Genomic DNA, 25,003 nt, shown 5'->3' with positions numbered 1-25,003 from the left:
CGAATAAAATCGGAGTAACACTAGAAATGTCCTGGCTCTTCCAAGCTTTATAATGGCAGTGAATTGTTGTTTTGTTTTTTAAGTCCATAAAAGTGCATCTATCCATCATAAAACTGCTCCACACGGCTCCGGGGGGTTAATAAAGGCCTTCTGAAGCGAAGTGATGCGTTCAATGCCATTATAAAGCTTTGATTAGCCAAGATTTTTTTAAATATAACTCTGATTGTATTCGTCTGAAAGAAGAATGTCATATACACCTATGATGACTTGAGGGTGAGTAAATCATGGGATAATTTTCATTTTTGGGTGAACTATCCCTTTAATATTTTTGTGGAAATTTGCAGGACTATCAGGGGTCATTACCTGCAGCACAAACCAGCAATGAAGAGGGAGATGGCAAGAATATCAAACTTATTCCACACATCCTGAGCATACAGCATCAAACTCTGAGCAAATGTCTTACTGGGCACAATGAACGCCTGGGAATGAAAGATAGCAGAAAGTGGAACAAATGGATGGATTAATCTTTATACTAAACTGAAAAACTCTTTCTTATTTCTTTGCATCACTTGCAGTGTTGGGGAAAGTTACTTTTAAAAGTAATGCGTTACAATATAGTGTTGCTCCCTAAAAAAGTAACTAATTACGTTACTTAGTTACTTTTTTATGGAAAGTAATGCATTGTTACTTTTGTGTTATTTTTTTCACCCCTGGGCTGTGTTCGCTTGTTTTTAAAAAACAAAACATAAATAAACAGTTATAATGCAAATGTAATGGCCCTTTCACAACAGAAGTGAAATGAATAAGCCTCAGGCTGAAGGAAATGCAAATTCACGCCTGTACAGTAGAGGCCGCAGCTCAAACAAACCGTCCAGCTGTGCTGCCATTCTAGATTGCAGGAGAATAGGATGCAGGAGAAGAAAGTTCAACACATGCTTCACCAATAAAAACAATGAAACACAAATGTGATGTTTAACTAAAGTAATTTTTGCTTATTCGTATGGTTGAATTGGATCATCGAAGGTCAGCAGCAAAGACATTGGTTAATAAAGTGAGATTAAATACATTAAGGCCTGGTTTTACAGACAGGGCTAAAATTAAGCCAGGATTAGTCCTTAGTTCAATTAGGACATTTAAGTAGCTTTTATAAATGTGCCGTAGAAAAAAATATTACTGGTGTGCATCTTGAGACAAAACAATAGAACTGGCATATTTTAAGATATACCAATGCAAGATGCTTTCAGTTAAAACAGCTCAAACATGCATTTTAGTCTGTGAAAAGACTTGAAGGGTTCGTTCACCCAAAAATTTAAATTACCTCATGATTTACTCACCCTCATGCCATCCTAGGTGTATATGACATTCTTCTTTCAGGTGAACACAATCGGAGTTATATATATTTTTTTAAATGTCCTGGCTCTTCCAAGATTTATAATGGCAGTGAATGGGGGAATAGATTTTGAAGCCCAAAAAAGTTGCTTTTTTTGGCGCAAGTCGACTTGCGTAGGCTGTCTGCCGGAAGCTAGTTATTTTAGTCTATAAAGATTTAAATATGTTCAAAAATGCATTGCTTCGCTTCAGAAGGCTTTTATTAACCCCCCAGAGCCGTGTGGAGTACTTTTATAATGGATGTATGCACTTTTTTGGGCTTCAAAATCTCATCCCCCATTCACTGCCATTATAAAGCTTGGAAGAGCCAGTACATTTTTTAATATAACTCTGGTTATATTCATCTGAAAGAAGAAAGTCATAGGATGGCTTGAGGGTGAGTAAATCATGGGGTAATTTTCATTTTTGGATGAACTAACCCTTTAAGTCTAGTCTTAAGTCCAGACTAAAAAGCATGTTTGAGCTGTTTTAACCCCCTCGAGTCGGCGGTCACGCCGGCGCGATCGGCTCTCTTTTTTTCTTATCAATGCCCAAGAGACTCAAATAACTCTGTCGTTTTTTATCATTCAGGCAAGTGTTATACATCATTATAATCTGTTAAGTTTCTTTTTTTGTGTACAGTCACAATAAAAACAAAATGTTTGGCTTTTTGCAAAATAAAGAAAACAAACATGATGCGCGATCTGCAGGCTGTCTTTCATAGATGTTCATTCAGATAGTCTTCAGAAAAGGAACTCTTAGTGAATACTTGTCTCACAAACATGATACATATGTCTAAAGAAACGCTGAAATGTCAGGTTTTAAACAATGTAAACCAAATCGAAAACAAATATTCTGTGTTCATGTAATCTGTTTGAAAAGCGATAGATGTCATGTAATGCGGCCACGCCCACGGATCACGCGCTCTATTGAGATTCAAATACTGACGATCCAGAGTCGACGCCCACACATCAACTCATACAAACACATCTAGTGAAGCACTGTAACGTTACTTCAGCTACATCGTTTTGAGAAATGTTGAACAATAATCCTGGATTTATTGTCCTCATGAAAAGCTGTTCATTTCTAAGAGCAAAGGATTCCGCCGCTGATTGTAAGGTCAGTTTATTCTGTTAGCATCTGTGAATATTAAATGCAAAAAGACTGTTTAAATATGAATCCTGTTGTAACATTAAATGTCATACACGCAAGACTGTTTAGACAAGATTTATTTGGCTTGTTTTGGACATATTATAACGTGTTTATTGTAAAAGAGCCTAGTGTCACGTCAATAAACCTTTTATTCGCAAATGTCTGCTCAGATGCTATAAATATTAGGGCTGTAGCGATACACTTATCTCACGATACGATACGATACACGATATTCAGCTCACGATACAATATATATCACGATATTCAGCCAACGATACGTTTCGATACGATTCGATATAATTCGATACACTTACATCATTTTCTGAAAGATTTAAAGGGGACAGAGTGATTTTGGTGACATCTTGTGAGTGTTTCATTTACTTGGATTGAATTAACTGAACTGAAAACTAAAATCATCAATTACACAATATGTCTCTGACTGGACAGAGAGTCTTCAGCTTGCAAATGCTGGACAAAATGAATCAAAGATGTGTTGAGAAAATGAGTTCCATTTATTGAAACAGTGCAAACTGTAGCTTACAAGCCTTTGAAAAGTAAATAAAGTGCAGTATTGCAATTAACAATGGAGTTTTAAAAATTGCAGCAAGTGGTCTGTTCTGAACAGTTTCTTTGACAGCTTTTTTAGCTTGACACTGACGTTTGGTAGTATTTCCAGAGTATTTCACGTTTGTGTCACACAGCTTGCAAACCAACCGCGATGCTTTGTCTAAGTCAAGGGTCTTTTTTTCATTTGAGAGCTACTTTTTTAAAAAGAAAGTCAAAGAGAGCTACTCATGTTATATAATACTTAAAACTCTTAAATAATGCATCATAATTCTCATATTAACAGCTATCCAAACTGTTTTACACCTGAAAGAGTATAGTAGTAGTTCCAGTAGTCGGTACAATACCACTTTTTTTTTATATATATGATGACAATCATAAGTAACTAATACATAAACATGTAAAGGCTGTATGCTGTTTAAAAGTAAACATTGTTTATAAATGAAAGATCAAGTGAAAAATAAGCAACCATTAATAATTATATAATTAGTATTATTTATTTCATAATTATTATTATTAGTAGAGACGTATTATTATTACATAGAGACGTAGCTAAATGTACTGTAGGCTACAATCTGTAGTCAATCTCTTCACGTTAAACCGAACTTTTATTTTGACGGGTTGCCGTGATTACCAGTGTCTGTGTTCATGATGATATGACAGTGGGTGCGCGTCTCAGTCATTCTGCTCCCTAGTTCAGTCAGGGCACTGATCAGGGATCAGCCCATTGACTCATGTCCTGATCAGTGCCCTGACTACTGAACCAGGAGCAGAATGAGACGCAGCCAGTTTTCTCAAATGAAACGGTAAATTCTCATGAAGTGACGGTCGGCAGAGACTACAAGAGCGAGTGCGCGCGCGGCGCTATCCACACAGACGCAGAACATGCAGGAGTAATATTTAAATAGTATTTCGCAGTTTATTATTTACAGATACTAGTATATATTCGGCTTCAGTCTGGAGCCCTGCGCTTAAATGAACACGGAAGCGACTGAACGCTATGGTGAGCTATTTTTAGAACAGACCCGCGGGCAACTCGTGTGGTCCTTGCGGGCGACTCATGTTGTTGACCCCTGAGTCTAAGTCGTCGCTTTCCTTCTTCTTTTTAAACCCAAAGTGCTCCCACACATCTGCTTTTAAGCATGAAGGCGCTGGATTCATATTCGCCGCCATTTATTTGAATATCCTCGCTCTGACATCGTAAACAACAAGAGGTAGACGTCGGCGTAAAGTTAGTAGTACGGGACGGGTAAGTTAACTTGCTCTACAGCGGTACTAGCGGCTGGCTGACCAAATCGCTCTTCCTGCAACGCAAATGGGGGTAAACACGGGGATTTGAATGGGACTTATGTATGTATCGATACTCGCGGCTTAAAAATCGATACTTTCTTGGGAGAAAAAATATCGATTTATATCGCAGAATCGATTAAATTGCCCAGCCCTAATAAATATAGTACCAGTCAAACGTATTTTTCTTCATATTGATGTTTAAATATTATAACCTAATGGTATTTTTTTTATTTAATATCAAAGTTTGTCAGAAATGATTCTGGAGTTTTGTTTTATAGAAAGTGATTTTTTGTAGAAAGAGAATTGCTTTCTTTAAAGTGAATTTCGTTTTGTATAAATTGTATCTTAATTTTAATTATTATTATTTTAATTTTTTTAGAAACATAAACACTCATTCATTATGCAGGTCATAATGCAGGTCATTATGTGGTCTTTTGTCCTCTCAGGTGATACTCATCATTATTTATAAGATATCATGCCTCCTTGCATACTGGCTTTGTGAAAAAAAACTGTCATACAAATTTTAAATCTGTGTATTGTTTTATGTGAATGAGTAGGCTCAATGATTCTCACATCAGTCTGAAGCAAAAGCTCTTGGCAACAACACCCATTATTCAAAAGTCTTGTGGACACATATCTATTGTGTGTTTTGAGGCCTTATTCATGCATTAAAAATCATGCATAAACATTTTTCTCTCACAAATACAAGCATGTACATACATGTTGCTTAGCTATTATGGTAGCCCAGTTTGTGCTGAATACAGTGTAATTACACTTTTGCCATTAATGTGTTTATAAGCAACTGAAAAAAAGCACAAATGTAAGAGCATGTCAAAACTTCTAAAGGGCCCCAAAACAGCTCAGACTCCTAGGGGTTAACTGAAAGCAACTTGCACTGGCATATCTTAATCATCTTAATCATTTTTGGGTGAACTATCCCATTAAGCCTTGTCTGTGAAACTGGGGGAAAGTATATTTCTGTTATTTAACTTTTAATTATTTCAGGTTTGCGTAATATTCTGAGTTTGCATTTTCCAGTTTTATTAATTTTGAGGAATACTGTATGAGCAAGTGAGATGAGTAAATTTAGTCTAGAACTACAATAACACGTACTATAGGATTCAAGAACTTCTAATATCATGTTCACACAGCGCACACAACGCCTCTGCACTTACTCACAATTTCTCTCAACATGGAGGCAAGAGAGGAGCCACTCAATAATAGAAAAACAAAAGTAACTTGCATTATTCATTTGAAAAAATGACTTTAAAAGTAACGCATTACATTACTTTTAAAAAAGTAATCTGATTACGTAACACGCATTAGTTGTAATGCAATAGCCCCAACACTGATCACTTGTAAGCTGACTGTTTACAAGTGAAGCGACCGTGTCGGCACCTACCTCTCGAATCTCCTCGCACACGATAGTGAAAACCCAGAAATACAGCACATACTCGGAAACGGCAGGGCCATCAGGGGGAGGCTTCTTGAAGTCGACCAATAGCACGTAGGCGTACAGAAACAGGAAGAGGAAGTACATCAGAACGTTTCCGATAAATGAAGAGACAGGAGCGTACCAGTACTGCCTCCAGCGGGAAAGCAGAAAGATCCGCTTAGGTTTGACTTTGCCATTTACAGGAGTACCTTTTACGGGAAGGAAGAAACGGGGGAAGGTCATTTTGGTCAACCTGATCCAATTAAAAGTCCAAAAAAGAATTAATAAACAAATCTCTGTGGAAATTGTTCATAAACCCATGGGTTTCAGAACGAACAGTCAAACCTTTTGCTGATCGTCTGATATTATTTGAATCCTCTTGCTCGGCTTCACTGTTAAATATCATAAGAAGATCACAGATAAAGGCATGTTTCTCAACAGAGTTTTTGTTTTATGCAATTATCAAATAAAACCTAATTTACTGGTTTTTGATGTCAGCGAAGGAGAAGACAGTTTCTCCGTATTGGCAGTCTGTTGCTGAGGGTGGAGGTATCATCACTGATTTCTCCACTTCTGCGGGATCCTTTTCATTCCTACAAAGCAGTACATTTAAAATGTTAAACTCACAGCTTGTAAAAATAGAAGTATTAGTTAACCCTTTAAGACCTGAAGGCATTTTTTAGAATTGTTTTTTATGAGTGACATACTCAAAATAAAAGACTCATAACTCCAAAACTATAGCAAGAAGATTCAAAAGGTATAGGTATAGGTATCGTTTGATAAAAATTCTTTTTACATTTTTAAGGGGAAAAAATCTTCACATTTGGATATATCTTTCTTATTTGACGGTAGAAAGGCATTTTTTTAATTGTTCCTGCATGAGGAATATCTTGTGATCGATGCAATGGATTATGTTGATTTTGGACTCATTTCAATCTGGAATTTAGCTACATATACGTCTGTGGGGTTTTATGTGTTATAACTGTGATGGATTATGGTGAGTTTGGCCTCTTTTAAATCATGAGCATCTGCTGTAAATAATGCATTTTCCCCAATATGTGCATGTTTCATGAAGTTACGTGCGAAAACATGACACAAATGCCACATCCGTATATTATTTACATGTGGGTCTGAGGTGAGGGCTTCACGTACAAAAACTCGAAGCCCAAAACAATGATGTTGTATTCTACTCCGTGAGACCTTTCAAATTACATATGACACGACTATCTGAGCTGTATGATGAAATAAGCAAAAAACTCAGCACTACTTAAGACTTTATCAAAATTATAACGTTCCGACTCTAAGCTTTCAAATGACACCTATTTTGTGTTGATCAAGGCAGTACTTTTGAAAAATATGAATATGAATTTTTTCGTAGCTAGGTGGCTCCCGCCGGCAGTATCGGAAGGCACTACTCAGCACTCGTTAAGAGTTGATCGAAATGCATTAAAAAGCTGAGTTATTAAGCTGTAAAATGATGCCTATTTTGTGTTATTCTATTCAGATGATTTTTTTGGCATTTGTCTCTTACGCCAACAAAATGACCAAAATTGGTATTAACAATGAATGAATACTTCTGAAGCATTTATTAATCTTTTTTAAATGTTAATTTCAACATTTACTAATACATTAAACAGACCTGCGCTAACATGAACTAAAAATGAACAGTTGCATTTTTTATAAACATATAAAAAATAATAAATACTATAACAAATGTAAATATAGCTGCAAGCAGCAATACCGGGGCCAAGCGCAAAGAAGAAGACAAGACATGCCAAAATGGCTGGCAGTGTCAGATCAACTGCAGCAATAAGCAATTAATCACGTTTTAAGATGATTTTAGGCAAAATGGCTGATATATTATATAAAGATTCACTGATAATATAAGTTAATGGTTTATCACTTTTGACCAATAGGTGGCACAGTTACAAAATTGATGTGGTGTGGTCAGAATAAGGGAACAATGACACATGCAAAGTTTGATGCCAATATGTCAAAGCATTGCAGAGATACAGCCTCAAGAGTCATTTTGGCATCATGCCTCAACTTCGTCGCTGCGGTTTACAAAAACGGTTTCATCTATTGATGCAAAATCCCTAACTTTTTGTTGACACAGTCTGAAGATGATACGATTCGATTTTGGTAGAAATTGGACAACCGGTCTAGGATGAGTTTGAAAAAGTAGATTTTGATCAAATAAGAACATTGAGGACAGGATGTTTGACCAAATATGGCAAAATTAGTATCTATATTCTTGGCATGAGCCAATAAATGTATTTTGACCCGTTTCATTAAACTAGGCTAATTTAATCAAAAGTTATTAGCATTTTTGTAAAAAATTTTATAACCTTTGACCACAAGGTGGCACTACCCCAAAACTTTTTGAGTACCTTCAAAGCATGGTGCGGAAGACCCATACCAAGTTTCGTAACGATAGACTAATGCGTTTGTAAAATATAGTATTTTAGCACATAATTCAAAATGGCCAAGAGCCAAAATGGCTGATATGGTAAAATTGAATATCAGACAACTCTGAATACCGTCCTGAATCTAACGAGACAACTTTTATGATTTTTGGACAAACGGTTCAAAAGTTATAAGCAAAAATAGCCATTTTTTGTATCTCCGGACCAGTAGGTGGCGCTGCGCCGAAACGCTGCAAGTTGCCTCAAGTCATGCTTGTGATGACATGTACCAAGTTTGGATTGAACACGATAAAGCGTTGCGGAGATATAGCCTTATGAGTGTTTTTGCAACCGCTACGTAAAATTTGTGTGCACGTTTATCAAAAACGATTTGACGAATCAACTTGATTTGCAAGATTTTTTGTCAGCATGGTCTGAAGATGATCTGGTTCAATTTTCGTGCAAATCGGACAAACCATCTAGGACGAGTTCGCAAAAGTAGGTTTTTTGGAAAATTAAATATGGCGGGGAAATTGTCATGACCGAAAATGACGTCATAGGGTGCAATTGAATCGGCATGAGCCAATGACTCTATTATGACCAGTGTCATTATACTAAGCTAATTAAATCAAAAGTTATTAGCATTTTTGTCAAGTTTGTTATAACTTTTGACCACAAGGTGGCACTGCCCCAAAACTTTTTGAGTACCTTCAGGGCATGGAGTGGAAGTCACATACCAAGTTTAGTAACAATACACTAATGCATTTGTAAAATATAGCATTTTAGCACATAATTCAAAATGGCCGACAGCCAAAATGGCCGATATGGTAAAATTGAATATCAGACAACTCGGCATGTCGTCCTGAATCTAACGAGACCACTTTTATGATTTTTGGACAAACGGTTCAGAAGTTATAAGCAAAAACAGCCATTTTTGTATCTCCGGACCAGTAGGTGGCGCTGCGCCGAAACGCTGTATGTTGCCTCAAGTCATGCTTGTGATAACATGTACCAAGTTTGGTTTGAATACGATAAAGCGTTTCGGAGATATAGCCTTAAGTGGGTTTTTGCAACCGCTACGTAAAATTTGTGTGCGCGTTTATCAAAAACGATTTGACGAATCAACTTGATTTGCAAGATTTTTTGTCAGCATGGTCTGAAGATAATCTGGTTCAATTTTTGTACAAATCGGATGAACCGTCTAGGACGAGTTCGCAAAAGTAGGTTTTTCGGTTAATTAAAAATGGCGGGAAAATTATCATGGCGGAAAATGACGTCATAGGGTGCAATCGAATTGTCTTGAGCCAAGGAATCAGAGGAAAAAAGAATTTTGTTTCTAGCCCTTAAGGTTCAAAAGTTATTAACATAAACATGAGTCCAATTTTGGACTGATGGTGGCGCTAGAGGGATTGAATTAGAGACTCCAAATTTGCTATGGAGACACTTCAGACCGTCCTCTATAAGTGTGCCAAATTTCATAACTTTTTACCATACGGTTCTATGGGCTGCCATAGACTTCGTGGCGGAAGAAGAAGAAGAAGAAGAAGATGAAATATAGCTGCAAGCAGCAATACCGGGGCCAAGCGCAAAGAAGAAGACAAGACATGCCAAAATGGCTGGCAGTGTCAGATCAACTGGAGCAATGAGCAATTAATCACGTTTTAAGATGATTTTAGGCAAAAGGCTGAAAATGCATTGTAGTCTGACAGTGTCAGACCAACTGCATCAATGAACAATTATACAGTTTAAGAAGATTAGGCAAAATGGCTGAAATATCATATATAGAGTCACTGATAATATAAGTTAATGGTTTATCACTTTTGACCAATAGGTGGCACAGTTACGAAATTTATGTGGTGTGGTCAGAATAAGGGAACAATGACACATGCAAAGTTTGATGCCAATATGTCAAAGCATTGCAGAGATACAGCCTCAAGAGTCATTTTGGCATCATGCCTCAAATTTGTCGCTGCGGTTTACAAAAACAGTTTCATCTATTGATGCAAAATCCCTAACTTTTTGTTAACACAGTCTGAAGATGATACGATTCAATTTTGGTGGAAATTGGACAAACGGTCTAGGATGAGTTTGAAAAAGTAGATTTTGATCAAATAAGAACATTGAGGACAGGATGTTTGACCAAATATGGCAAAATTAGTATCTATGTTCTCGGCATGAGCCAATAAATGTATTATGACCTGTTTCATTAAACTAGGCTAATTTAATCAAATGTTATTAGCATGTTTGTAAATTTTGTTATAACCTCTGACCACAAGGTGGCACTGCCCCAAAACTTTTTGAGTACCTTCAAAGCATGGTGCGGAAGACATGATTTTTGGACAAACAGTTCAAAAGTTATAAGCAAAAATAGCCATTTTTTGTATCTCCGGACCAGTAGGTGGCGCTGCGCCGAAACGCTGCATGTTGCCTCAGGTCATGCTTGTGATGACATATACCAAGATTGGTTTGAATATGATAAAGCGCTGTGGAGATATAGGCTTATGAGTGTTTTTGCAACCGCTACGCAAAATTTGTGTGCGCGTTTATCAAAAACGATTTGACAAATCAACTTGATTTGCAAGATTTTTTGTCAGCATGGTCTGAAGATGATATGGTTCAATTTTCGTGCAAATCGGATGAACCGTCTAGGACGAGTTCGCAAAAGTAGGTTTTTTGGAAAATTAAAAATGGCGGGGAAATTATCATAACCGAAAATGACATCATAGGGTGCAATTGAATCGGCATGAGCCAATGACTCTATTATGACCAGTTTCATTATACTAGGCTAATTTAATCAAAAGTTATTAGCATTTTTGTCAAGTTTGTTATATCTTTTGACCACTAGGTGGCACTGCCCTAAAACTTTTTGAGTACCTTCAGGGCATGGCATGGAAGTCACATACCGAGTTTAGTAACAATACACTAATGCATTTGTAAAATATAGCATTTTTTGACAAAATTCAAAATGTCCGACAGCCAAAATGGCCGATATGGTAAAATTGAATATCAGACGACTCGGCATGCCGTCCTGAATGTAACGAGACCACTTTTATGATTTTTGGACAAACAGTTCAGAAGTTATAAGCAAAAATTGCAATTTTTCGTATCTCCGGACCAGTAGGTGGCGCTGCGCCGAAACGCTGTATGTTGCCTCAAGTCATGCTTGTGATGACATGTACCAAGTTTGGTTTGAATACGATAAAGCGTTGCGGAGATATTGCCTTAAGAGTGTTTTTGCAACCGCTACGTAAAATTTGTTTGCGCGTTTATCGCAAATGATTTGACAAATCAACTTGATTTGCAAGATTTTTTGTCAGCATGGTCTGAAGATGATCTGGTTCAATTTTCGTGCAAATCGGATGAACCGTCTAGGACGAGTTCGTAAAAGTAGGTTTTTCGGAAAATTCAAAATGGCGGGAAAATTTTTATGACGGAAAATGACGTCATAGGGTGCATTCGAATCGTCTTGAGCCAAGGAATCAGAGGAAAAAAGAATTTTGTTTCTAGCCCTTATGGTTCAAAAGTTATTAGCATAAACATGAGTCAAATTTTGGACTGATGGTGGCGCTAGAGGGATTGAGTTTGAGACTCCAAATTTGCTACGGTGACATTTCAGACTGTCCTCTATTAGTGTGCCAAATTTCACAACTTTTTACCATACGGTTCTATGGGCTGCCATAGACTTCGTGGCGGAAGAAGAAGAAGAAGAAGAAGATGAATAATAAATATAGCTGCAAGCAGCAATACCGGGGCCAAGCGCAAAGAAGAAGACAAGACATGCCAAAATGGCTGGCAGTGTCAGATCAACTGGAGCAATGAGCAATTAATCACGTTTTAAGATGATTTTAGGCAAAAGGCTGAAAAATGCATTGTAGTCTGAGAGTGTCAGACCAACTGCAACAATTAACAATTATACAGTTTAAGAAGATTAGGCAAAATGGCTGAAATATCATATATAGAGTCACTGATAATATAAGTTAATGGTTTATCACTTTTGACCAATAGGTGGCACAGTTACGAAATTGATGTGGTGTAGTCAGAATAAGGGAACAATGACACATGCAAAGTTTGATGCCAATATGTCAAAGCATTGCAGAGATACAGCCTCAAGAGTCATTTTGGCATCATGGCTCAACTTCGTCACTGCGGTTTACAAAAACGGTTTCATCTATTGATGCAAAATCCCTAACTTTTTGTTGACATAGTCTGAAGATGATACGATTCGATTTTGGTGGAAATTGGATAAACGGTCTAGGATGAGTTTGAAAAAGTAGGTTTTGATCAAAAAGAACATTGAGGACAGGATGTTTGACCAAATATGGCAAAATTAGTATCTATGTTCTCGGCATGAGCCAATAAATGTATTATGACCAGTTTCATTAAACTAGGCTAATTTAATCAAAAGTTATTAGCATGTTTGTAAATTTTGTTATAACCTCTGACCACAAGGTGGCACTGCCCCAAAACTTTTTGAGTACCTTCAAAGCATGGTGCGGAAGACCCATACCAAGTTTCGTAACGATAGACTAATGCGTTTGTAAAATATAGTATTTTAGCACATAATTCAAAATGGCCGAGAGCCAAAATGGCCGATATGGTAAAATTGAATATCAGACAGCTCTGAATACCGTCCTGAATCTAACGAGACAACTTTTATGATTTTTGGACAAACAGTTCAAAAGTTATAAGCAAAAATAGCCATTTTTTGTATCTCCGGACCAGTAGGTGGCGCTGCGCCGAAACGCTGCAAGTTGCCTCAAGTCATGCTTGTGATGACATGTACCAAGTTTGGATTGAACACGATAAAGCATTGTGGAGATATAGCCTTATGAGTGTTTTTGCAACCGCTACGTAAAATTTGTGTGCACGTTTATCAAAAACGATTTGACGAATCAACTTGATTTGCAAGATTTTTTGTCAGCATGGTCTGAAGATGATCTGGTTCAATTTTCGTGCAAATCGAACAAACCGTCTAGGACGAGTTCGCAAAAGTAGGTTTTTTGGAAAATTAAATATGGCGGAGAAATTATCATGACCGAAAATGACGTCATAGGATGCAATTGAATCGGCATGAGCCAGTGAATGTATTATGACCAGTTTCATTATACTAAGCTAATTAAATCAAAAGTTATTAGCATTTTTGTCAAGTTTGTTATATCTTTTGACCACTAGGTGGCACTGCCCTAAAACTTTTTGAGTACCTTCAGGGCATGGCATGGAAGTCACATACCGAGTTTAGTAACAATACACTAATGCATTTGTAAAATATAGCATTTTTTGACAAAATTCAAAATGGCCGACAGCCAAAATGGCCGATATGGTAAAATTGCATATCAGACGACTCGGCATGCCGTCCTGAATGTAACGAGACCACTTTTATGATTTTTGGACAAACAGTTCAGAAGTTATAAGCAAAAATTGCAATTTTTCGTATCTCCGGACCAGTAGGTGGCGCTGCGCCGAAACGCTGTATGTTGCCTCAAGTCATGCTTGTGATGACATGTACCAAGTTTGGTTTGAATACGATAAAGCGTTGCGGAGATATTGCCTTAAGAGTGTTTTTGCAACCGCTACGTAAAATTTGTTTGCGCGTTTATCGCAAATGATTTGACGAATCAACTTGATTTGCAAGATTTTTTGTCAGCATGGTCTGAAGATGATCTGGTTCAATTTTCGTGCAAATCGGATGAACCGTCTAGGACGAGTTCGTAAAAGTAGGTTTTTCTGAAAATTCAAAATGGCGGGAAAATTTTTATGACGGAAAATGACGTCATAGGGTGCAATGGAATCGTCTTGAGCCAAGGAATCAGAGGAAAAAAGAATTTTGTTTCTAGCCCTTATGGTTCAAAAGTTATTAGCATAAACATGAGTCAAATTTTGGACTGATGGTGGCGCTAGAGGGATTGAGTTTGAGACTCCAAATTTGCTACGGTGACATTTCAGACTGTCCTCTATTAGTGTGCCAAATTTCATAACTTTTTACCATACGGTTCTATGGGCTGCCATAGACTTCGTGGCGGAAGAAGAAGAAGAAGAAGAAGAAGAAGAAGATGAAATATAGCTGCAAGCAGCAATACCGGGGCCAAGCGCAAAGAAGAAGACAAGACATGCCAAAATGGCTGGCAGTGTCAGATCAACTGGAGCAATGAGCAATTAATCACGTTTTAAGATGATTTTAAGCAAAAGGCTGAAAATGCATTGTAGTCTGAGAGTGTCAGACCAACTGCAACAATTAACAATTATACAGTTTAAGAAGATTAGGCAAAATGGCTGAAATATCATATATTGAGTCACTGATAATGTAAGTTAATGGTTTATCACTTTTGACCAATAGGTGGCACAGATACGAAATTGATGTGGTGTGGTCAGAATAAGGGAACAATGACACATGCAAAGTTTGATGCCAATATGTATAAGCATTGCAGAGATACAGCCTCAAGAGTAATTTTGGCATGATGGCTCAACTTCGTCGCTGCGGTTTACAAAAACGGTTTCATCTATTGATGCAAAATCCCTAACTTTTTGTTGACACTGTCTGAAGATGATACGATTCGATTTTGGTGGAAATTGGACAAACGGTCTAGGATGAGTTTGAAAAAGTAGGTTTTGATCAAATAAGAACATTGAGGACAGGATGTTTGACCAAATATGGAAAAATTAGTATCTCTGTTCTCGGCATGAGCCAATGACTGTATTATGACCAGTTTCATTAAACTAGGCTAATTTAATCAAAAGTTATTAGCATGTTTGTAAATTTTGTTATAACCTCTGACCACAAGGTGGCACTGCCCCAAAACGTTTTGAGTACCTTCAAAGCATGGTGCGGAAGACATGATTTTTGGACAAACAGTTCAAAAGTTATAAGCAAAAATAGCCATTTTTTGTATCTCCGGACCAGTAGGTGGCGCTGCGCCGAAACGCTGTATGTTGCCTCAAGTCATGCTTGTGATGACATGTACCAAGTTTGGTTTTTAATACAATAAAGCGTTGCGGAGATATTGCCTTAAGAGTGTTTTTGCAACCGCTACGTAAAATTTGTTTGCGCGTTTATCGCAAATGATTTGACGAATCAACTTGATTTGCAAGATTTTTTGTCAGCATGGTCTGAAGATGATTTGGTTTAATTTTCGTGCAAATCGGACAAACCGTCTAGGACGAGTTCGCAAAAGTAGGTTTTTTTGAAAATTAAAAATGGCGGGGAAATTATCATGACCGAAAATGACGTCATAGGGTGCAATTGAATCGGCATGAGCCAATGAATGTATTATGACCAGTTTCAATAAACTAAGCTAATTTAATCAAAAGTTATTAGCATTTTTGTAAATTTTGTTATAACCTTTGACCACAAGGTGGCACTGCCCCAAAACTTTTTGAGTACCTTCGAAGCATGGTGCGGAAGACACATACCAAGTTTCGTAATGATAGACTAATGAGTTTGTAAAATATAGCATTTTAGCACATAATTCAAAATGGCCGACAGCCAAAATGGCCGATATGGTAAAATTGAATATCAGACGACTCGGCATGCCGTCCTGAATCTAACGAGACCACTTTTATGATTTTTGGACAAACGGTTCAAAAGTTATAAGCAAAAACAGCCATTTTTTGTATCTCCGGACCAGTAGGTGGCGCTGCGCAGAAACACTGCATGTTGCCTCATGTCATGCTTTTGATGACATGTACCAAGTTTGGTTTGAATACGATAAAGCGTTGTGGAGATATTGCCTTAAGTGTGTTTTTGCAACTGCTACGTAAAATTTGTTTGCAAGTTTTTCAAAAACGATTCGACGAATCAAGTTGATTTGCAAGATTTTTTGTCAGCATGGTCTGAAGATGATCTGGTTCAATTTTCGTGCAAATCGGATGAACCGTCTAGGACGAGTTTGCAAAAGTAGGTTTTTCGGAAAATTCAAAATGGCGGGAACATTTTTATGACGGAAAATGACGTCATAGGGTGCAATCGAATTGTCTTGAGCCAAGGAATCAGAGGAAAAAAGAATTTTGTTTCTAGCCTTTATGGTTCAAAAGTTATTAGCATAAACATGAGTCAAATTTTGGACTGATGGTGGCGCTAGAGGGATTGAGTTAGAGACTCCAAATTTGCTATGGTGACTCTTCCGACTGTCCTCTATGAGTGTGCCAAATTTCACAACTTTTTACCATACGGTTCTATGGGCTGCCATAGACTTCGTGGCGGAAGAAGAAGAAGAAGAAGAAGAAGAAGATGAATAATAAATATAGCTGCAAGCAGCAATACCGGGGCCAAGCGCAAAGAAGAAGACAAGACATGCCAAAATGGCTGGCAGTGTCAGATCAACTGGAGCAATGAGCAATTAATCACGTTTTAAAATGATTTTAGGCAAAAGGCTGAAAATGCATTGTAGTCTGAGAGTGTCAGACCAACTGCAACAATTAACAATTATACAGTTTACGAAGATTAGGCAAAATGGCTGAAATATCATATATTGAGTCACTGATAATGTAAGTTAATGGTTTATCACTTTTGACCAATAGGTGGCACAGATACGAAATTGATGTGGTGTGGTCAGAATAAGGGAACAATGACACATGCAAAGTTTGATGCCAATATGTCAAAGCATTGCAGAGATACAGCCTCAAGAGTAATTTTGGCATAATGGCTCAACTTCGTCGCTGCGGTTTACAAAAACGGTTTCATCTATTGATGCAAAATCCCTAACTTTTTGTTGACACAGTCTGAAGATGATACGATTCGATTTTGGTGGAAATTGGACAAACGGTCTAGGATGAGTTTGAAAAAGTAGGTTTTGATCAAATAAGAACATTGAGGACAGGATGTTTGACCAAATATGGAAAAATTAGTATCTCTGTTCTCGGCATGAGCCAATGACTGTATTATGACCAGTTTCATTAAACTAGGCTAATTTAATCAAAAGTTATTAGCATGTTTGTAAATTTTGTTATAACCTCTGACCACAAGGTGGCACTGCCCCAAAACGTTTTGAGTACCTTCAAAGCATGGTGCGGAAGACATGATTTTTGGACAAACAGTTCAAAAGTTATAAGCAAAAATAGCCATTTTTTGTATCTCCGGACCAGTAGGTGGCGCTGCCCCGAAACGCTGCATGTTGCTTCAGGTCATGCTTGTGATGACATATACCAAGATTGGTTTGAATACGATAAAGCGTTGTGGAGATAGAGGCTTATGAGTGTTTTTGCAACCGCTACGCAAAATTTGTGTGCGCGTTTATCGAAAAAGATTTGACAAATCAACTTGATTTGCAAGATTTTTTGTCAGCATGGTCTGAAGATGATCTGGTTCAATTTTCGTGCAAATCGGACAAACCGTCTAGGACGAGTTCGTAAAAGTAGGTTTTTTGGAAAATTAAAAATGGCGGGGAAATTATCATGACCGAAAATGACATCATAGGTTGCAATTGAATCGGCATGAGCCAATGACTCTATTATGACCAGTTTCAGTATACTAGGCTAATTTAATCAAAAGTTATTAGCATTTTTGTCAAGTTTGTTATATCTTTTGACCACAAGGTGGCACTGCCCGAAAACTTTTTGAGTACCTTCAGGGCATAGCAAGGAGGTCACATACCGAGTTTAGTAACAATATACTAATGCATTTGTAAAATATAGCATTTTTTGACAAAATTCAAAATGGCCGACAGCCAAAATGGCCGATATGGTAAAATTGAATATCAGACGACTCAGCATGCCGTCCTGAATGTAACGAGACCACTTTTATGATTTTTGGACAAACAGTTCAGAAGTTATAAGCAAAAATTGCAATTTTTCGTATCTCCGGACCAGTAGGTGGCGCTGCGCCGAAACGCTGTATGTTGCCTCAAGTCATGCTTGTGATGACATGTACCAAGTTTGGTTTGAATACGATAAAGCGTTGCGGAGATATTGCCTTAAGAGTGTTTTTGCAACCGCTACGTAAAATTTGTTTGCGCGTTTATCGCAAATGATTTGACGAATCAACTTGATTTGCAAGATTTTTTGTCAGCATGGTCTGAAGATGATCTGGTTCAATTTTCGTGCAAATCGGATGAACCGTCTAGGACGAGTTCGTAAAAGTAGGTTTTTCGGAAAATTCAAAATGGCGGGAAAATTTTTATGACGGAAAATGACGTCATAGGGTGCAATGGAATCGTCTTGAGCCAAGGAATCAGAGGAAAAAGGAATTTTGTTTCTAGCCCTTATGGTTCAAAAGTTATTAGCATAAACATGAGTCAAATTTTGGACTGATGGTGGCGCTAGAGGGATTGAGTTTGAGACTCCAAATTTGCTACGGTGACATTTCAGACTGTCCTCTATTAGTGTGCCAAATTTCACAACTTTTTACCATACGGTTCTATGGGCTGCCATAGACTTCGTGGCGGAAGAAGAAGAAGAAGAAGAAGAAGAAGAAGAAGATGAATAATAATAATAAGAACGGGAACGGTTTCAATAGGTGCCTTCGCACCTTCGGTGCTTGGCCCCTAAATATAGCTGCAAGCAGCAATACCGGGGCCAAGCGCAAAGAAGAAGACAAGACATGCCAAAATGGCTGGCAGTGTCAGATCAACTGGAGCAATGAGGAATTAATCACATTTTAAGATGATTTTAGGCAAAAGGCTGAAAAACGCATTGTAGTCTGAGAGTGTCAGACCAACTGCAACAATTAACAATTATACAGTTTAAGAAGATTAGGCAAAATGGCTGAAATATCATATATTGAGTCACTGATAATGTAAGTTAATGGTTTATCACTTTTGACCAATAGGTGGCACAGATACGAAATTGATGTGGTGTGGTCAGAATAAGGGAACAATGACACATGCAAAGTTTGATGCCAATATGTATAAGCATTGCAGAGATACAGCCTCAAGAGTAATTTTGGCATGATGGCTCAACTTCGTCGCTGCGGTTTACAAAAACGGTTTCATCTATTGATGCAAAATCCCTAACTTTTTGTTGACACTGTCTGAAGATGATACGATTCGATTTTGGTGGAAATTGGACAAACGGTCTAGGATGAGTTTGAAAAAGTAGGTTTTGATCAAATAAGAACATTGAGGACAGGATGTTTGACCAAATATGGAAAAATTAGTATCTCTGTTCTCGGCATGAGCCAATGACTGTATTATGACCAGTTTCATTAAACTAGGCTAATTTAATCAAAAGTTATTAGCATGTTTGTAAATTTTGTTATAACCTCTGACCACAAGGTGGCACTGCCCCAAAACGTTTTGAGTACCTTCAAAGCATGGTGCGGAAGACATGATTTTTGGACAAACAGTTCAAAAGTTATACGCAAAAATAGCCATTTTTTGTATCTCCGGACCAGTAGGTGGCGCTGCGCCGAAACGCTGCATGTTGCTTCAAGTCATGCTTTTGATGACATATACCAAGATTGGTTTGAATACGATAAAGCGTTGTGGAGATATAGGCTTATGAGTGTTTTTGCAACCGCTACGCAAAATTTGTGTGCGCGTTTATCGAAAACGATTTGACAAATCAACTTGATTTGCAAGATTTTTTGTCAGCATGGTCTGAAGATGATCTGGTTCAATTTTCGTGCAAATCGGACAAACCGTCTAGGACGAGTTCGTAAAAGTAGGTTTTTTGGAAAATTAAAAATGGCGGGGAAATTATCATGACCGAAAATGACATCATAGGTTGCAATTGAATCGGCATGAGCCAATGACTCTATTATGACCAGTTTCAATATACTAGGCTAATTTAATCAAAAGTTATTAGCATTTTTGTCAAGTTTGTTATAACTTTTGACCACAAGGTGGCAATGCCCTAAAACTTTTTGAGTACCGTCAGGGCATAGCAAGGAAGTCACATACCGAGTTTAGTAACAATATACTAATGCATTTGTAAAATATAGCATTTTTTGACAAAATTCAAAATGGCCGACAGCCAAAATGGCCGATATGGTAAAATTGAATATCAGACGACTCGGCATGCCGTCCTGAATGTAACGAGACCACTTTTATGATTTTTGGACAAACAGTTCAGAAGTTATAAGCAAAAATTGCAATTTTTCGTATCTCCGGACCAGTAGGTGGCACTGCGCCGAAACGCTGTATGTTGCCTCAAGTCATGCTTGTGATGACATGTACCAAGTTTGGTTTGAATACGATAAAGCGTTGCGGAGATATTGCCTTAAGAGTGTTTTTGCAACCGCTACGTAAAATTTGTTTGCGCGTTTATCGCAAATGATTTGACGAATCAACTTGATTTGCAAGATTTTTTGTCAGCATGGTCTGAAGATGATCTGGTTAAATTTTCGTGCAAATCGGATGAACCGTCTAGGACGAGTTCGTAAAAGTAGGTTTTTCGGTTAATTAAAAATGGCGGGAAAATTACCATGGCGGAAAATGACGTCATAGGTTGCAATCGAATCGTCTTGAGCCAAGGAATCAGAGGAAAAAAGAATTTTGTTTCTAGCCCTTATGGTTCAAAAGTTATTAGCATAAACATGAGTCAAATTTTGGACTGATGGTGGCGCTAGAGGGATTGAGTTTGAGACTCCAAATTTGCTACGGTGACATGTCAGACTTTCCTCTATTAGTGTGCCAAATTTCACAACTTTTTACCATACGGTTCTATGGGCTGCCATAGACTTCGTGGCGGAAGAAGAAGAAGAAGAAGAAGAAGATGAATAATAATAATAAGAACGGGAACGGTTTCAATAGGTGCCTTCGCACCTTCGGTGCTTGGCCCCTAATAATAATAATAAGAACGGGAACGGTTTCAATAGGTGCCTTCGCACCTTCGGTGCTTGGCCCCTAATAATAATAATAATAGGAACGGGAACGGTTTCAATAGGTGCCTTCGCACCTTCGGTGCTTGGCCCCTAATATTAATAATAATAGGAACGGGAACGGTTTCAATAGGTGCCTTCGCACCTTCGGTGCTTGGCCCCTAATAATAATAGGAACGGGAACGGTTTCAATAGGTGCCTTCGCACCTTCGGTGCTTGGCCCCTAAATATAGCTGCAAGCAGCAATACCGGGGCCAAGCGCAAAGAAGAAGACAAGACATGCCAAAATGGCTGGCAGTGTCAGATCAACTGGAGCAATGAGCAATTAATCACGTTTTAAGATGATTTTAAGCAAAAGGCTTAAAATGCATTGTAGTCTGAGAGTGTCAGACCAACTGCAACAATTAACAATTATACAGTTTAAGAAGATTAGGCAAAATGGCTGAAATATCATATATTGAGTCACTGATAATGTAAGTTAATGGTTTATCACTTTTGACCAATAGGTGGCACAGATACGAAATTGATGTGGTGTGGTCAGAATAAGGGAACAATGACACATGCAAAGTTTGATGCCAATATGTCAAAGCATTGCAGAGATACAGCCTCAAGAGTAATTTTGGCATAATGGCTCAACTTCGTCGCTGCGGTTTACAAAAACCGTTTCATCTATTGATGCAAAATCCCTAACTTTTTGTTGACACAGTCTGAAGATGATACGATTCGATTTTGGTGGAAATTGGACAAACGGTCTAGGATGAGTTTGAAAAAGTAGGTTTTGATCAAATAAGAACATTGAGGACAGGATGTTTGACCAAATATGGAAAAATTAGTATCTCTGTTCTCGGCATGAGCCAATGACTGTATTATGACCAGTTTCATTAAACTAGGCTAATTTAATCAAAAGTTATTAGCATGTTTGTAAATTTTGTTATAACCTCTGACCACAAGGTGGCACTGCCCCAAAACGTTTTGAGTACCTTCAAAGCATGGTGCGGAAGACATGATTTTTGGACAAACAGTTCAAAAGTTATAAGCAAAAATAGCCATTTTTTGTATCTCCGGACCAGTAGGTGGCGCTGCGCCGAAACGCTGTATGTTGCCTCAAGTCATGCTTGTGATGACATGTACCAAGTTTGGTTTTTAATACAATAAAGCGTTGCGGAGATATTGCCTTAAGAGTGTTTTTGCAACCGCTACGTAAAATTTGTTTGCGCGTTTATCGCAAATGATTTGACGAATCAACTTGATTTGCAAGATTTTTTGTCAGCATGGTCTGAAGATGATTTGGTTTAATTTTCGTGCAAATCGGACAAACCGTCTAGGACGAGTTCGCAAAAGTAGGTTTTTTTGAAAATTAAAAATGGCGGGGAAATTATCATGACCGAAAATGACGTCATAGGGTGCAATTGAATCGGCATGAGCCAATGAATGTATTATGACCAGTTTCAATAAACTAAGCTAATTTAATCAAAAGTTATTAGCATTTTTGTAAATTTTGTTATAACCTTTGACCACAAGGTGGCACTGCCCCAAAACTTTTTGAGTACCTTCGAAGCATGGTGCGGAAGACACATACCAAGTTTCGTAATGATAGACTAATGAGTTTGTAAAATATAGCATTTTAGCACATAATTCAAAATGGCCGACAGCCAAAATGGCCGATATGGTAAAATTGAATATCAGACGACTCGGCATGCCGTCCTGAATCTAACGAGACCACTTTTATGATTTTTGGACAAACGGTTCAAAAGTTATAAGCAAAAACAGCCATTTTTTGTATCTCCGGACCAGTAGGTGGCGCTGCGCAGAAACACTGCATGTTGCCTCATGTCATGCTTTTGATGACATGTACCAAGTTTGGTTTGAATACGATAAAGCGTTGTGGAGATATTGCCTTAAGTGTGTTTTTGCAACTGCTACGTAAAATTTGTTTGCAAGTTTTTCAAAAACGATTCGACGAATCAAGTTGATTTGCAAGATTTTTTGTCAGCATGGTCTGAAGATGATCTGGTTCAATTTTCGTGCAAATCGGATGAACCGTCTAGGACGAGTTTGCAAAAGTAGGTTTTTCGGAAAATTCAAAATGGCGGGAACATTTTTATGACGGAAAATGACGTCATAGGGTGCAATCGAATTGTCTTGAGCCAAGGAATCAGAGGAAAAAAGAATTTTGTTTCTAGCCTTTATGGTTCAAAAGTTATTAGCATAAACATGAGTCAAATTTTGGACTGATGGTGGCGCTAGAGGGATTGAGTTAGAGACTCCAAATTTGCTATGGTGACTCTTCCGACTGTCCTCTATGAGTGTGCCAAATTTCACAACTTTTTACCATACGGTTCTATGGGCTGCCATAGACTTCGTGGCGGAAGAAGAAGAAGAAGAAGAAGAAGAAGAAGATGAATAATAAATATAGCTGCAAGCAGCAATACCGGGGCCAAGCGCAAAGAAGAAGACAAGACATGCCAAAATGGCTGGCAGTGTCAGATCAACTGGAGCAATGAGCAATTAATCACGTTTTAAGATGATTTTAGGCAAAAGGCTGACAAATGCATTGTAGTCTGACAGTGTCAGACCAACTGCAACAATGAACAATTATACAGTTTAAGAAGATTAGGGCAAAATGGCTGAAATATCATATATAGAGTCACTGATAATATAAGTTAATGGTTAATCACTTTTGACCAATAGGTGGCACAGTTACAAAATTTATGTGGTGTGGTCAGAATAAGGGAACAATGACACATGCAAAGTTTGATGCCAATATGTCAAAGCATTGCAGAGATACAGCCTCAAGAGTCATTTTGGCATCATGCCTCAAATTTGTCGCTGCGGTTTACAAAAACAGTTTCATCTATTGATGCAAAATCCCTAACTTTTTGTTGACACAGTCTGAAGATGATACGATTCGATTTTGGTGGAAATTGGACAAACAGTCTAGGATGAGTTTGAAAAAGTAGATTTTGATCAAATAAGAACATTGAGGACAGTATGTTTGACCAAATATGGCAAAATTTGTATCTATGTTCTTGGCATGAGCCAATAAATGTATTTTGACCTGTTTCATTAAACTAGGCTAATTTAATCAAAAGTTATTAGCATTTTTGTAAATTTTGTTATAACCTTTGACCACAAGGTGGCACTGCCCCAAAACTTTTTGAGTACCTTCAAAGCATGGTGCGGAAGACCCATACCAAGTTTCGCAACGATAGACTAATGCGTTTGTAAAATATAGTATTTTAGCACATAATTCAAAATAGCCGAGAGCCAAAATGGCCGATATGGTAAAATTGAAAATCAGACAACTCTGAATACCGTCCTGAATCTAACGAGACAACTTTTATTATTTTTGGACAAACGGTTCAAAAGTTATAAGCAAAAATAGCCATTTTTTTGTATCTCCGGACCAGTAGGTGGCGCTGCGCCGAAATGCTGCAAGTTGCCTCAAGTCATGCTTGTGATGACATATACCAAGTTTGGATTGAACACGATAAAGCGTTGCGGAGATATTGCCTTATGAGTGTTTTTGCAACCGCTACGTAAAATTTGTGTGCACGTTTATCAAAAACGATTTGACGAATCAACTTGATTTGCAAGATTTTTTGTCAGCATGGTCTGAAGATGATCTGGTTCAATTTTCGTGCAAATCGGACAAACCGTCTAGGACGAGTTCGCAAAAGTAGGTTTTTTGGAAAATTAAATATGGCGGGGAAATTATCATGACCGAAAATGACGTCATAGGGTGCAATTGAATCGGCATGAGCCAATGAATGTATTATGACCAGTGTCATTATACTAAGCTAATTAAATCAAAAGTTATTAGCATTTTTGTCAAGTTTGTTATAACTTTTGACCACAAGGTGGCACTGCCCCAAAACTTGTTGAGTACCTTCAGGGCATGGAGTGGAAGTCACATACCAAGTTTAGTAACAATACACTAATGCATTTGTAAAATATAGCATTTTAGCACATAATTCAAAATGGCCGACAGCCAAAATGGCCGATATGGTAAAATTGAATATCAGACAACTCGGCATG

At 37.8% G+C, this 25,003-nt stretch overlaps 1 protein-coding gene across 2 annotated transcripts in view; it reads right to left on the bottom strand.

Moving 5' to 3' along the window:
* Positions 1 to 25,003, bottom strand: part of LOC307143677 (transient receptor potential cation channel subfamily M member 4-like) — a 97,613-nt gene that overhangs the window by 28,723 nt on the left and 43,887 nt on the right. For both annotated transcript variants that reach the window (XM_079845418.1, XM_079845419.1), the window contains exons 17-20: positions 6,292 to 6,402; positions 6,155 to 6,201; positions 5,777 to 6,018; positions 364 to 479 (exon numbers count right to left, since the gene is read on the bottom strand). In XM_079845418.1, coding sequence (XP_079701544.1) covers positions 364 to 479; positions 5,777 to 6,018; positions 6,155 to 6,201; positions 6,292 to 6,402 — 516 coding nt within the window. The remainder of the gene's footprint in view (positions 1 to 363; positions 480 to 5,776; positions 6,019 to 6,154; positions 6,202 to 6,291; positions 6,403 to 25,003) is intronic.

Source organism: Gobio gobio (assembly GCF_949357685.1).
Source record: "Gobio gobio genome assembly, chromosome: 20".
Taxonomy (NCBI): Eukaryota; Metazoa; Chordata; class Actinopteri; order Cypriniformes; family Gobionidae; genus Gobio; species Gobio gobio.
Note: the sequence above shows the minus strand (reverse complement) of the source record. Positions and strands in the feature narration are given on the sequence as shown.